This window comes from Columba livia, chromosome 10 (assembly GCF_036013475.1).
Source record: "Columba livia isolate bColLiv1 breed racing homer chromosome 10, bColLiv1.pat.W.v2, whole genome shotgun sequence".
In the NCBI taxonomy this organism is placed as follows: Eukaryota; Metazoa; Chordata; class Aves; order Columbiformes; family Columbidae; genus Columba; species Columba livia.
In genome coordinates this window covers 3,079,756-3,092,303 of record NC_088611.1, presented here as the reverse complement: position 1 = coordinate 3,092,303, position 12,548 = coordinate 3,079,756, and the positions used below count along the sequence as shown (strand labels likewise).

The 12,548-nt window shown below is 54.7% G+C and overlaps 1 protein-coding gene across 1 annotated transcript; it reads right to left on the bottom strand.

Annotated features, from left to right (window-relative positions):
• Positions 1 to 257: 257 nt before the first annotated feature.
• LOC102083685 (uncharacterized) lies at positions 258 to 12,055 on the bottom strand. The gene is made up of 11 exons (XM_005508936.3): positions 11,936 to 12,055; positions 10,438 to 10,698; positions 9,592 to 9,873; positions 9,204 to 9,488; positions 8,986 to 9,082; positions 6,717 to 7,300; positions 5,335 to 5,592; positions 2,952 to 3,233; positions 2,565 to 2,849; positions 2,322 to 2,418; positions 258 to 2,204 (listed from the first exon to the last, which is right to left on the bottom strand). Exons 1-11 carry the CDS (start codon positions 12,006 to 12,008, stop codon positions 2,198 to 2,200), a joined length of 2,511 nt encoding a protein of 836 aa, XP_005508993.2. The 5' UTR covers positions 12,009 to 12,055; the 3' UTR covers positions 258 to 2,197.
• Between the last annotated feature and the right edge of the window lie 493 nt (positions 12,056 to 12,548).

The window sequence follows — 12,548 nt, the reverse complement described above, 5'->3', positions numbered from 1 at the left end:
CTCTATTTAATGTTTAGGTGGCAGTAAAAACATTGCAAGATTGGAACTAGACGAGAGCACTGAAACCAAAATGGTAAGCAACACAGCACATTTTCACCTGATTGCCTCGTAATAGGCTGTGATTAAATACCACAATCAATTCCCTGAATTAGTTCCCGTTCAGGAAAGAAAATAATTAATTCAAGCCTGAAAATGTGATAAATTCTGGTGCAAAAAGCATTTTTCCGGATTTGTAAGGAACATTCTGACAGACAAGGTTGAAATGATGTTACTTTAATACATAATTACCTACTTAGGATATTGGACAATAAAACACAGAATTTGGTTGCTTATAGTACATACTTGTAGGATAAGCTTTGACCTAAGACGGGTTTGAAGTGACAAGCTTGGATCAATAGGCACATTGCCCAAAGCAATCTTGCACTGAACCAGCTTCAAAAAGGCAGTGTATTTTTTGCATTTGTTAGGCCTTTCTCTCATGATATGTGCTGAGACATGCACACAAGTATCTTTAAGGCAGAGTTGCTGCTTGTAGAAGAACAAAAGCCAGGAGCTTGCTCCTGCTGTAACAGCTACACGGTTGTCAGTGACGCCATGAGCACGACACGAACCAGGGGTCTGCTCCTACCCTGTTAGCTACTTCACCTACCAGCGGCATCACAAGCACCTTCACAAGCCAGGTTCTGCCCTTGCCCTATGAGCTAGTCAGCCACAAGTGACATTGCAATCACCTGCACAAGCCAGTCCCAAGGTTTTCGGTCATCACTGGTCTCATGCTGGTGGGATCACTGCTGTGCGTGAGGCTTCCTGAGACCTGCCATTGCAGGGTTGTTAACAAAGACGCTTTGCAAAGCCTCCGAGCCGCCTTGTCTGGCAGGGATGGGAGAGCTTCTGTGTACAAGGACTCCAAATCCTTCTGGTGGGATTTCCATGCTGAAAACGAACACTGCTGAGGACATGCATCCCCAAAGCCCTCTGGTGCACAGTGTGTGGGCATGCTGCTGTGAGCCAGTGTCCCCAGCACTGCTCCAGAGATAGGAATGCTGCTTTGTGTGAGAGTTTCAGTCTCCTGGGGAGGGAGCGACTGCGCCATGGAGCTCCACCAGTGCATGGGTTGAGCACACAGCCCTGCGCCTGCATCCCAGGGCCTTGCTCCACCGGAGCACCACCAACAGGCACATGGTCCGCACCACTCTTCTGGCTGATAAAAATAACATAGCACTAATATACTACTACTACTACTATAGATATATATATACATGGAAATAGAATATAAAATAAAAGATACTCAACGCAATTCCTCACAAACTCCATCTGCACTGAGCAGCCAGTGCCAGGAAGGAGCACCCTTGTCCTGAACAGCCGATCCCAGAGAGAAAAGAGAGATAGAGGCAGAAAGGCCCAGAGGCTTGTGCAAAAGGGCAGGATGGCAGAACGCCAAACTAAAGGAAGTCCCAAACAAAATTCTGCTGAACAGGTCCCCATCCCAGATCCAAAAAAACCAACCAAACAAAAGAAATGAACCTGAAGATCCCAATTGTCCTTAAATATAAGGCATGATGTTAATGGCATGGAATATTCTTATTGCTTAGTCTAGATGTCAGTCAATGTCTGCCCCATCTATGCCCCCCTTACAAGCCGCCTCACACCTGTGGGCAGAGCTCTCAGAACGTCCTTTGCCCTCAGACCATGGCAATTAAAAACATTAACTGTGTCCCAGGGTGTTACCTTCTTGTTCTCAAACTAAATTCAAGCATCAACTGCGCTAGCTGTGAAAAAAGAAAGGTTTCTAACTGCATGAAGGAAAATTAACTCGTTTTCAGGCAAACCAGCACAGACAGCAGGAGAAGTGAATTCCTGGAACATCCTTTAGGAATCGCTGGAGGACTGCGTGCTGGGCATGTTCAAGAAGCTTAAGCTTGAACTATCACATATTGATTGCGAAGGCACACATCATCTCTCCAAAGGTTTGCTTGAAGAAGGCAATGACCAAGTCAAACTTGCTGAGCACATATGTGAGCACTAGGAACCAGATGCTGTTGGTGTCTCCTCCAAGGGTGAGGAATTGCATGGACCTTCTCTTTCTGTCCCTTTCTTCCCACATACATTGGAGTGTTAATCAGCGGGTTTTTATCAGGGAGAGGTGGGGAGGCCGGTGTGGCCCCAAGGCATCCCTGGTGTGGTGTGTCTTGTGCTCTCACCTCCTGCAGAATAGGAGGAGGTGGGTGAGGCTGGACCAGGGCAGGCAGCCCTCCCCAGGCAGCTCCCACCCGCCATGGCCTGAGCAGGGCTGGTGCAGCTGGGCAAGGAGGAGACCTCACCTGCGCCTGTAGTACCAGATGGCCCCAGCGAGGGCTGCAGCTGTGGCCAGCAGCACCACAATGGTGATGCCAACACTGAGAGCTGTCTTGGAGCTGTCTGGAGGAGAGAGGAGACAGGGGTTGCGGGTACTCAGGGAACCAGGGATACATGGCCAGAGCTGCCATCGGAGCCTGACCCACCATCCCTCAACCTGACCCACCTGTGCCCACACCCTGCATCCCATCCCCACGGGTGGCACCTACCCCATGGGATGAGGAGGCTGCGGGTGCCCAGGCTGCGGTGGCGCACGCGGCAGGCGTAGCTGTGCCCGTCATGGGGGGCCACGGCCAGGACACTGCGCAGCTGGTAGGTGAGGTCGGCGTTGGGCAGGATGGCGCTGGTGTTGGTGTCTGGGCCTGGCGGCACCTCCTGGCCATCCCGCAGCCAGTCCACGCTGATGGACCGTGGGTAGAAGCCGGTGACGCGGCAAACCAGCAGGAGCTGGGCTGGGCTGGGTGTGTGGGCGAAGACGGTGGCCACGGGCAGCTCTGGGGGCGAGAGCAAAGGGATGAGGGGAGCCCAGTGGGGACCACTTGGCTCCTGTGTGTGGGGGCTCTGGGGTGGCTGTGCCAGGGTTGGGATGGTCTCACCTTGTCTCTCCAGATCAGCCCTCCCATACTCAATGAATTTCTTCATGTGATCAACACAAGTGACATTGAGAAGTAGCTGCAAAGTCTCAGAGAAACCAATGAAGGTGTTGAATTGCATCTCAACTTGAGCTGCCAACTCACTCTTCTGGTCCCTCTTCCAGACGCTGTTGTCCACATCGAAGCTGAGGAAGTCGTCAGCGTTGTAGGCAAGTCGGTAGAATTTTGTATAGGAGCCATTGGGATACAAGTCACAGCCAGCCGTGCACTGGAACACATAGGGGTCTGGGGGGATGATGGACATCATGAGTGCAGCTTGAGCCAGTGCCCAAAATTGTACCTGCTTCATTGAGCACAGCCCTTTCCCTCTTCCCTCTGCACCCCAAGTGATCCTCCCTGGGGAGAAGATGTGAAAGGCCAAAGTACATTAACAGCAAGAGGAGGTCTAAAGAGAACACTGGATTGGTACTTGTTGAAGGTGACTAATAGGAATGAAGAAAAAGTGGGGGCATTTAATGATTTTTTTTCTTCAGTCTTTAATAATACTGAAAGACCTTGGGCTGCCAGTCCTGAGTCAGAGGACCACAACTGCAGGAACAGTGACTTTTCAGTTGTGGACACTGAAATTGTAAGGGACCAGCTGTATCAGCTAAATGTTCACAGGTCCATGGGACCTAATGGAATTCATCACAGCGTCCTGAAGGAGCCAGCTGATGTTGTGGTAGGACTCCTCTTATCATCTACCAAAGGTCTTGGGAGTCTGGGGAGGCCCTCATTGACTGCAAACCTGCCAATGTTATTCCAGTTTACAAGCAGGGTGTGAGAAAGACGCAGGAAACTACAGACCTGTGAGTCTAATCTCAGTTCCTGAAAAAATTTCAGAGCAGATCGTGCTGGGTGCTATTGAAAGGCATTCAATGGACAATGCAATCATCAGGCACAGTCAACGTGTTCACAAAGACAAAGTCTTGTAACTGATTTGACATTCTTCTAAGATAAGGTCACCTGCCTAGTGGGTGAAGGGAAGCAAGTGGATGTAGTTTTTCTGGATTTTAGTAAGGCTTTTAACACTGTTCCTCATAGCATCCTTCTGGACCAGCAGTCCAGCTGTGGGGTGAGGGGAATCATGGCATGCTGAGTGAAGAACTGGCTGAAGGACAGGGCTCAAAGAGTTGTAGCGAATGAGGCTACTACATTTGGCCAGTGACTGGGCTCAGTCCTAGGGCTGGTGCTGTTCACTATTTGATCAGTGATCTGGATGCAGGAGTTGAATGCACCATTAGCAAGTTTGCTGATGGTAGAAAACTGGGTTGGAAGTCATGTCCTATGAGGAGCAGCTGAGGACTCTGGGCTTGTCTAGTTTGAAGAAAAGGAGGCTGAGGGGTGACCTCATTGCTCTCTACAGCTTTCTGAGGAGGGGATGTGGAAATGGAGGTGCTCATGTCCCTGGCATCTAGTGACGGAGCACATGGGAATGGTTCAAAGCTGCCTCAGAGCAGGTTCAGACCTAACATTAGGAAACTTTTCTTTACAGAGGTGGTTGATGCCCCACACCTGTCACTGTTTAAGAAGCATTTGGACAATACCCTTAATAATTTACTTTAGCTTTTGGTCAACCCTGAAGTGATCAAGCAGTTGGACCAGATAATCCTTGTACGTCGCTTCCAACTGAGCCTATTCTGTTCTATTCTATTCTATTCTATTCTATTCTATTCTATTCTATTCTATTCTATTCCATTCCATTCCATTCCATTCCATTCCATTCCATTCCATTCCCTGTTCCCTACATTCTACATTCTACATTCTCTTACCTCATGTCACTGCTCTGCTAGTTTCCACTACCCTGTGGAAACTCTGTGGGTGAGAAACCTGTCCTGAGCCCTGTAGCTCATCATCCTCCAGCTGCCCTTGGCCACAGAGGGGTTGGGAGCCATGGCAAAGCAGGAAGCACTGCTTTGGGTGAGGATGGTGGCATTCTGCCTGGTGCCCTGCCCTTGGTTAACCAGCACTGCACCAGCGTATGGGGCCAGAAGCTTGTTACAAGTGTCCCATCCCACAGACCATAGCGGCAAGGTCCCTTTGACCCTCTACTCCACTTTCTCAGATGACTTCTCTGGTGGGATTTGGGGTGCTCAGAGAGCAATAGGCAGGGAGTGCGGTGTGAGGGTGTAAGTATTGCTAAACATGCCAAGGTTTGTGCTGGGAACTAGGATGGCCCCGTGTGATCTCCACACAGCACATGGTGGTTTGGGGGTCTTGCTGGTACAGGATGAGTCCCATTCCCTGCCCTCCTGCCAGCCCTGGTTTGAGAAGGCTGTTGGTGGTGGCTCTGAGCTGCTTCTCACAGCTCCCTTGGATAAGGAGGTGCTGAGCACCTGGTACTCACGGGGTATCTGGTACGGACTGGCATCACTGGACAGGGATAAGATGAGGTTGTGCAAGTAGATCTTGAATAGGTTTTGCAAGTTTTCCCACTCTGCTTCAGGCAGGGCTGGGTAGACCCATGGGCGGAGGTAGCAGAGGTCCCTGGTGTATTTCTGCAGGGTAGCAAAGACAATGTCCTCCAGCGTGGCCCAGCTCGAAGTGTCCACAAAGCTGGTGTTGTGGAAGATGTAGGTTTGGAAAATGTGGAGTTTACAAGAGCCTGTGGGGAGAGCAGGAAGAGGAAGCAGGACTGGGGTGCATGAGGATGAGGGAGGAAGTCAGGGGTCTGCTGGCTCCAGTGCTGGTGGGCGGCCCCAGGAGGAAGGCGCTGTCCCTGGGTGCAGGCAGGGCGAGACGGGGCAGACAGGCAGCGCAAAGGAAATCCCCTGCTTTCATTCGGCTTGCAGTTTCCATACACAGCCTCTCTGAGCCTCTCCCTGATCTTCTTACTTCCGTTTTTTAGCCACCCACTGCCCCAATGCCATCTTCTGGGAGCTGTCACACAGCGGTGTAGAAAGGATGACAGAGGGCAACTCGGTGCTAGTTTGGGGCAATGCTTCCCCGGCAAGGAGCATCTGTGCCAGGACCCGGATCCACCGGAGACCTGCACACAGTGCAGGAGCTGGGAGAGCTGGGACGGGAGGGCATTTCACCCCAATTTAGGGGCTCCTGGGCAGTTCTTGAGGCTGAACCTTAACAGGAGGCAGGAGACTGAATTCAGTGCTGGAGTACTGAATGAGGGTCTGGAGGAAGCCAGGCAGAATGAACCCTGTTTTGGAGCAGTGTGTGCCCCCCTGGCCAGGGCACAGTGAGCCCCTACCCCTGGAATGGGAAACATAGGATGGGGATGCAGGTGAAGGCTCATTGTAGCTGCAGGAGGAACCTTAGAACGTTGTTTCACAGAGGGGGAATGCAGAGGATCCAGGGACCCTTTGATTGCAAAAGAAATGATGCCAAAGGCTGTGGGTGGTGCCCAGGACCTCCTCAAGGGGTTGGAGCCCAGTGCAGGGCTGAGAATCCCTGCTGCCAGTGGGGTCCCTGCAGGAGGAAGGTGTCTTTGGGGGCACCCCAGCACCCCAGGCCCAGCTGAGGGACCCCTTGCCCCTTGGCTGCTCAGGCACCCGAACCCCAGTGCCAGTGGTACTGGGCTGGGCAGGACGGTGTGGGACTGGGAACCCTGAGCAGGTGGGCAGGGGGATGAGGCATCTTAGGGTGCTCTAGGGTGGGGGGTGACCTTTTGTTGATGGGGAAACTGTCCTGTCCATACCCACCCCCTGCTACCATCGTGTGGTCCCGCAGTGCAGGGATAGGAGAAGGCTGGGGTGAACCGGGGCTCCCACTTACCCTCTGGATCTGCCCACATCCCAGGGAGGTTGAGGAGAAGGAAGAGGAGAAGGAGACGGTGAGGGGCCTGCATGATGCTGGCGGCAAGCGTGGAGGTGCAAGTGTAGCAGGAGGAAGGGGCCAGTTGAGCTGTGACCGAGCACTTCGCCCCAGGGCTGCTCTGCCCACGCAGCTCTGCTCCTGCCAATGTCATGAGGTGCCCCTGGTAGCCAATGAGGCTGGTGCTGAGGTTTTGGGGAGGGCCTGCTGGGTGTGTTCCCCAGGGATGCTTGTGTGGCTGGTGGGGGCTGGGGCGTTCTGGCCAGTGCCAGGGGAATTTGGTGGGTGCAAAGTCATCCCTTCTAGCTGCAGCAGCACCCTGACGCCAAGGAGATGTAGGCTGAGCCCAGCCTGTGGTGGCCTTTGCCTCCTCCCATGGTAACCCCCGGGGGTTTACTCTGTAGACAGTATTGGGCTTACGTGGCAAGGTTTTGGTAGCAGGAGGGCTGCAGGGGTGGCTTCTGTGAGAAGGTGCCAGAAGCTGTCCCCATGTCCAACAGGGCCAGTTCCAAGACAGACTCACTGCTGGCCAAGTCTGAGCCAATCAATGATGTTGACAGTGCTCTGTGATAACATATTTAAGAATGGGTAAAAACTGCAGTGCAACGGCAGCTAGGAGAGATACATGAGAATATGTGGGAGAAACAAGTATGGAGACACCAAAGCCAGAAAAGGAGAAGCAGGAGATGCTCCAGGCACTGGAGCAGAGATGGTGCCTGTGCATCCTGGTGAAGGATCACGGTGGGGCAGGTGGATGTGCCTGAGGAGTCTGTGACCCTGTGGAGAGGAGCCCACACTGAAGCACGTCTTCTGGAACAACTTGTGACCCTGCGGGGGACCCATGCTGGAGCAGTCCATTCCTTGGGAAGGAACCATGCTGGAGAAGTTAGTGAAGGACTGTCTCCTGTAGGTGAGACCCCATGCTGCAGCAGCGTGAGGAGGAAGGAGCAACAGAGACAATGCATAATAAATGGATGTCAACCCCCACTCCCTATCCCTCTCTGCTGCTTAGGAGAAGGAGTTAGAGAAGAGTGAAGTTGAGCCTGTGAAGAAGGGATTGGTGGGGGAAAGGTGTTTTTAGATTTGTTCTTATTTCTCATTATTCTACTCTGACTTAGACTGACGATAAATAAAATTAGTTTCCCCAAGCTGAATCTGTTTTGCTCATGATGGTAACCGGTTGAGTGATCTCCCTGTCCTTATCTCAGCCCACAAGCCTTTTGTTATATTTTGTCCCCCTTGCCCAGTTGAAGAGGGGGAGTAATAAAGCAGCTTGGTGAGCACCTGGTGGACAGCCATGGTCAGCCCACCACACCACCCTTCTTGGTGGCATGTTGCTCAAAGACAGAGTCCCCCAGAGCCCCAGCGTGGCTCTTCCATGGCTGTCAGGCATATTGGGAGAGTGACTGTCCCCTATTCCTACAGCTTTTGCAGAGGCAGGAGTCAGGAGTGGAGGAGATCCCGACCCAAAACCATCCTGGAGAGAGGGTGAGATCAGCGCTGGAGCTGGGGTGGCTTTGCATCTGCTCAAAACGCTTCCCCACGTCAGAGGATTGAAGATGTCACTTGGGTCCTCCCTTCCCCTCCTCTCCCCAGCAAAACAGCTCAAATCCCTCCGTCTCTTCCGAGCTTGTGGCCTGCTCCACACCCCATCCCTCTCAGCAGCCTCACGCTGGTCTGGCCGCAGGCGGTCACTGTCCTTCTGCCAAGGAAAGACACTGGTCATGGAGATGCCGAGACATGGGAGAGGTTGGTGGAATAATTGCTTCTCTCCTGACGTGCCAGGCGGGATTGGCCAGTGTCTAGGGAGAGTCTTCCTGGCCACAATGGGGGGTCCTGCAGAGCACTGGGGGGTTTCCTGGGGGGACCTTGTGATGGGGGAAGGAGGGTGAGAGCCACAGGAGCCACATGCAGCTGGAAAATTTGTAGCTATTTAATGTGGTGGTTTTCCAGAGCAAACTGCTGTCAGTGCTGATGGGTCAGAGATAGGTGATGAGATGAGCAGGGAGAGCCAGTGGTGAGAGAGCTCACTGCTGGGCAGGCAGCCAGGCCTCAGATGATGAATTCCTGTTCTCCCGTGTGACCTTGGTCACCTTTCCTGCAAGAGGGTCCACTGTGAGCCACGCTCAGGGCCAGGGGGTTCATCCCTGCAGAGCTGCTGCTGCTGTTACTGCTGGCCTGACCCGTCTGTCCAGAAACCTGAGAGGAGATGGTGGGAAGGAGACCTTACCTGCGCTTCCACCACCAAAACCCCCCAGCAGAGAATGCAGCCACTAGGAGAAGCACTGCAATGGCGATGCTGATGGTTGGAGCTGTGCTGCGGTTTTCTGGCACAGGGAGAGAAGAGCGCAGCTGTGTGAGTGTGGCAGCACCAAGCAGGAGCTGCCCCTCGCAGGGCCAGTGGCTGCTGCCCACACCCTGCATGCCATCCCCACGGGTGGCACCTACCCCACGGGATGAGGAGGCTGCGGGTGCCCAGGCTGCGGTGGCGCACGCGGCAGGCGTAGCTGTGCCCGTCATGGGGGGCCACGGCCAGGACACTGCGCAGCTGGTAGGTGAGGTCGGCGTTGGGCAGGATGGCGCTGGTGTTGGTGTCTGGGCCTGGCGGCACCTCCTGGCCATCCCGCAGCCAGGCCACGCTGATGGACCGCGGGTAGAAGCCGGTGACGCGGCAAACCAGCAGGAGCTGGGCTGGGCTGGGTGTGCGGGCGAAGACGGTGGCCACGGGCAGCTCTGGGGGCGAGAGCAAAGGGATGAAGAGAGCCCCAGTGGGGACCGCTTGGCTCCAGTGTGTGGGGGCTCTGGGGTGGCTGTGCCAGGGTTGGGGTGGTCTCACCTTGTCTCTCCAGAGCTGCTCTCCCGTACCTGTGCAGTATGAGGATTTGGCTTGGGCAGGAGATGGACAGGAGGTGCTCCAGGAGCCCCGTGACGGACTTGCGGCTGTTGAGGGACCTGTTGACCAGCACTGCTAGTTGGGATGGCTGTTGCGGCTCCCAGCGCTGCCTCTCCACCTTGAAAGTTACGAGGTCTTTGCCACCCTCCCCAGCATCGATGAAGCCCCAGCTTGTCCTGTTGGGGTGCAGCACACAGCCTGCGCGGATCTGGATCACCAATGGGTCTGCCAAGGGCAGAGTCAGTGGAGAGGTCCTGTGAGTGTGTGGTACATGGGCAGCACGAGGCAGGATGTGACTGGAGGCACATGCAGGGGAGCAATGGGCAGCAGGGAGCAATGGGCAGCGGGGCATGGGGCCATCCTTCAAGAAGCCCCAGACACTCTGCAAGCCCTCAGTCCCCTAGGTAGGCTGGAGTGGATACAGGGCCGGTTAAGCTGGGACAGCTGCACAAACAGAACATTGTCCCTGAAAATATTTCCCCACACCTTTATCTGTCCCTGGTCTGTGCTGTGCGGGTCCTGCAGCCCCAGTAAATTTGGTGGCAGCTCCCTGGTGTGCAGAGGGCTTCCCCTGTGCCAGATGGCAGGAGCCCTGAGGGGTTCTTTTGGTGTGCTGCCCTCCCCACCCCGCTAGCCATGTGCTACACCAGACACAGCATTTTCCATTACCCATTCGGGAGGTGTCGCGCCCTGTTAAACTGCACAAATGCCTCCTCAGGGGGGAACAGGGCACAGATGGAACCCAGGGAAAGGGGCTGGGGCTCTGGCTGGGGTTGTCCCTGTACTCACAGTCCAGTTTCGCCTGCTGGGCTATCTCTTGCACGTATCGTACCATACTGCGCAGAAAGTGTTTGTAATGGGGCAATAGCTTCTCCATATCACCCTCGGCTGCTGCCTGGCGGGCCCAGGGCCAGTGGAAGTGGAGGCTCCAATTGGCAGGATCCAGCGCACATAGGGGCACATCCTCCAGAAGAGCCACCCCGGACACCTCAGCAGAGCTGACATTGGCGAAGAGGCCGGTATGGAGCAGCTGGAAAACCTGTGGCTCTGCTGGGGCAGAGTATATGGATGGGAAGAGCTGCAGGAAGGAGGAGGTGAGAGGGCAGGGGCTAGAGGGGAAACAGAGGATTCAGATATAAGGAAAAGATTTTTTATGAGGGTGCTGAAATACTGGCACAGGTCGTCCCACCCCTGGAGACATCCCAGGCCAGGCTGGACAGGGCTCTGAGCAACCTGATCTAGTTGAAGATGTCCCTGTTCATTGCAGGACTAGAAGACCTTTAAAGGTTCATTCCAATCCAAACTATTCTATGATCCTACGCTCTTCACGCCACAACACAGGGTCCCCCAGCAGCCTGCAACCGGCCCTGCCTGGGCAACCCCCCAGCCATGTCTTTGCTAGACTTCCACCTCCTTGCCTGCTCAGGGTTGCTTTCCTGTCTGAACTTCCTCTGCTTTCGCTGCTCTTTTTTCTTCTCTATTTTATTTTCGATGAGGTATTTCTCTGCTGTACAGCATTTCAGGCATTTTGTCCTCTCCCCTCCAGCATTTCTGCTGACTGGCTGTGCAGAGCAGATGGTGGGGGGCACCTCAGTGCTTGTTTGGGGTGATGCTTTCCCCAGAAGAAGCACTAGTGCCAGGACTTGGATCTACAAGAGACTTGCAAATGGCACAGAGAACATGTAGGATGGAGGAGGGGAAAGGGCATTTCATTCAGATTTGGGGGCTCCTGGGAACTGGAAGTTCAAAGAGACTGAACCCTCACAGGATCAAGAGAGTAGCCCAGCCCAGAGATCAGTCCTGCGTTCAAATGCCTGCTGGTGCACACCCCTGGAAACATGAGGTCTCTCAGGACTGCGGTGGAACGCTCTGTGTGACGGTAGTGCAAAAAACAGCCTCTCACAGGTGCAGCCCCCCGACAAACAAGGAACTGCTGGGAGAGGCCCACAGCACCACGTGGAGCTGAGACACCCCTGGTGCCCATGGGTCCCCCTTTCGGGGAACCCCAGCACCCAAGGCCTGGCTGGAGACCCTTGGCCCCACTTCTGCTTGCGTGCCTGAGTACCTGTGCTGGAGGCAGTGGGGCATGAAGTCCCAGGCTGGAGGCAGGAACAGAAAGGCTGGACAGGGACAGGGTACCTATGGGTACTGTGAAATGTGGGGTGGCCTTCTGATGGTGGGCATCATCCCCCCCAATCAGGAGCCTGGCTGTGCCTCACCTGAGGATCCTGTGGGGTTGTCCAGCTCAGGGGTGAGAGCGTTTGGGGTGAGCTGTGGCTCCACTTACCCTCTGGGTCTGCCCACATCCCAGGGAGGAGGAGGTGGAGAAAGAGGAAGAGGAGGAGATGAGGGGGCAGCATGGTGCACCCCGCAAGGCTGAAGCAGAAGCAGCAGTGACTGTGGGAGGAGGAAACACCACGAGGTCCCACACTCAGCCCTCCCCAGAAGTCACAGCAGTGGCTCTCCACCAATGGGACTGGTGCAGATACATCGGGGAGGGCCCCAGGGATCCCAGCTTGGGGCTGGCGATGTATGGGGGAGAGGAAAACTAACATAAGGTCTCGAGCATGAAGTGCCATGACAGGCTGGGGAGAACCCAACCAGCAGCAGAGGGCAGAGAAAGGGAGGCCCATGAAATGGCACTAGGAGAAAACCGGTGCTCAAGGACCTGATCTGGGTCCCCCTGGCTGCCCCGCACCACAATCCCACCTTGCCTGCATCCTCATTCTTGTGGGATGCACCAGCTCCAATGGAGATCACAATGGCTTTTGGGTTTTGGCCCTGATTGGAGAAGACGGCTGCTGTACCCAGCCCTGCATGGGGAGAAGGGCTGCTTTGCTCCCCCAGAACCTCACGATCAGGCTCCTCCTGCACCATCTGCCTAATCCTGTGGATGGGGC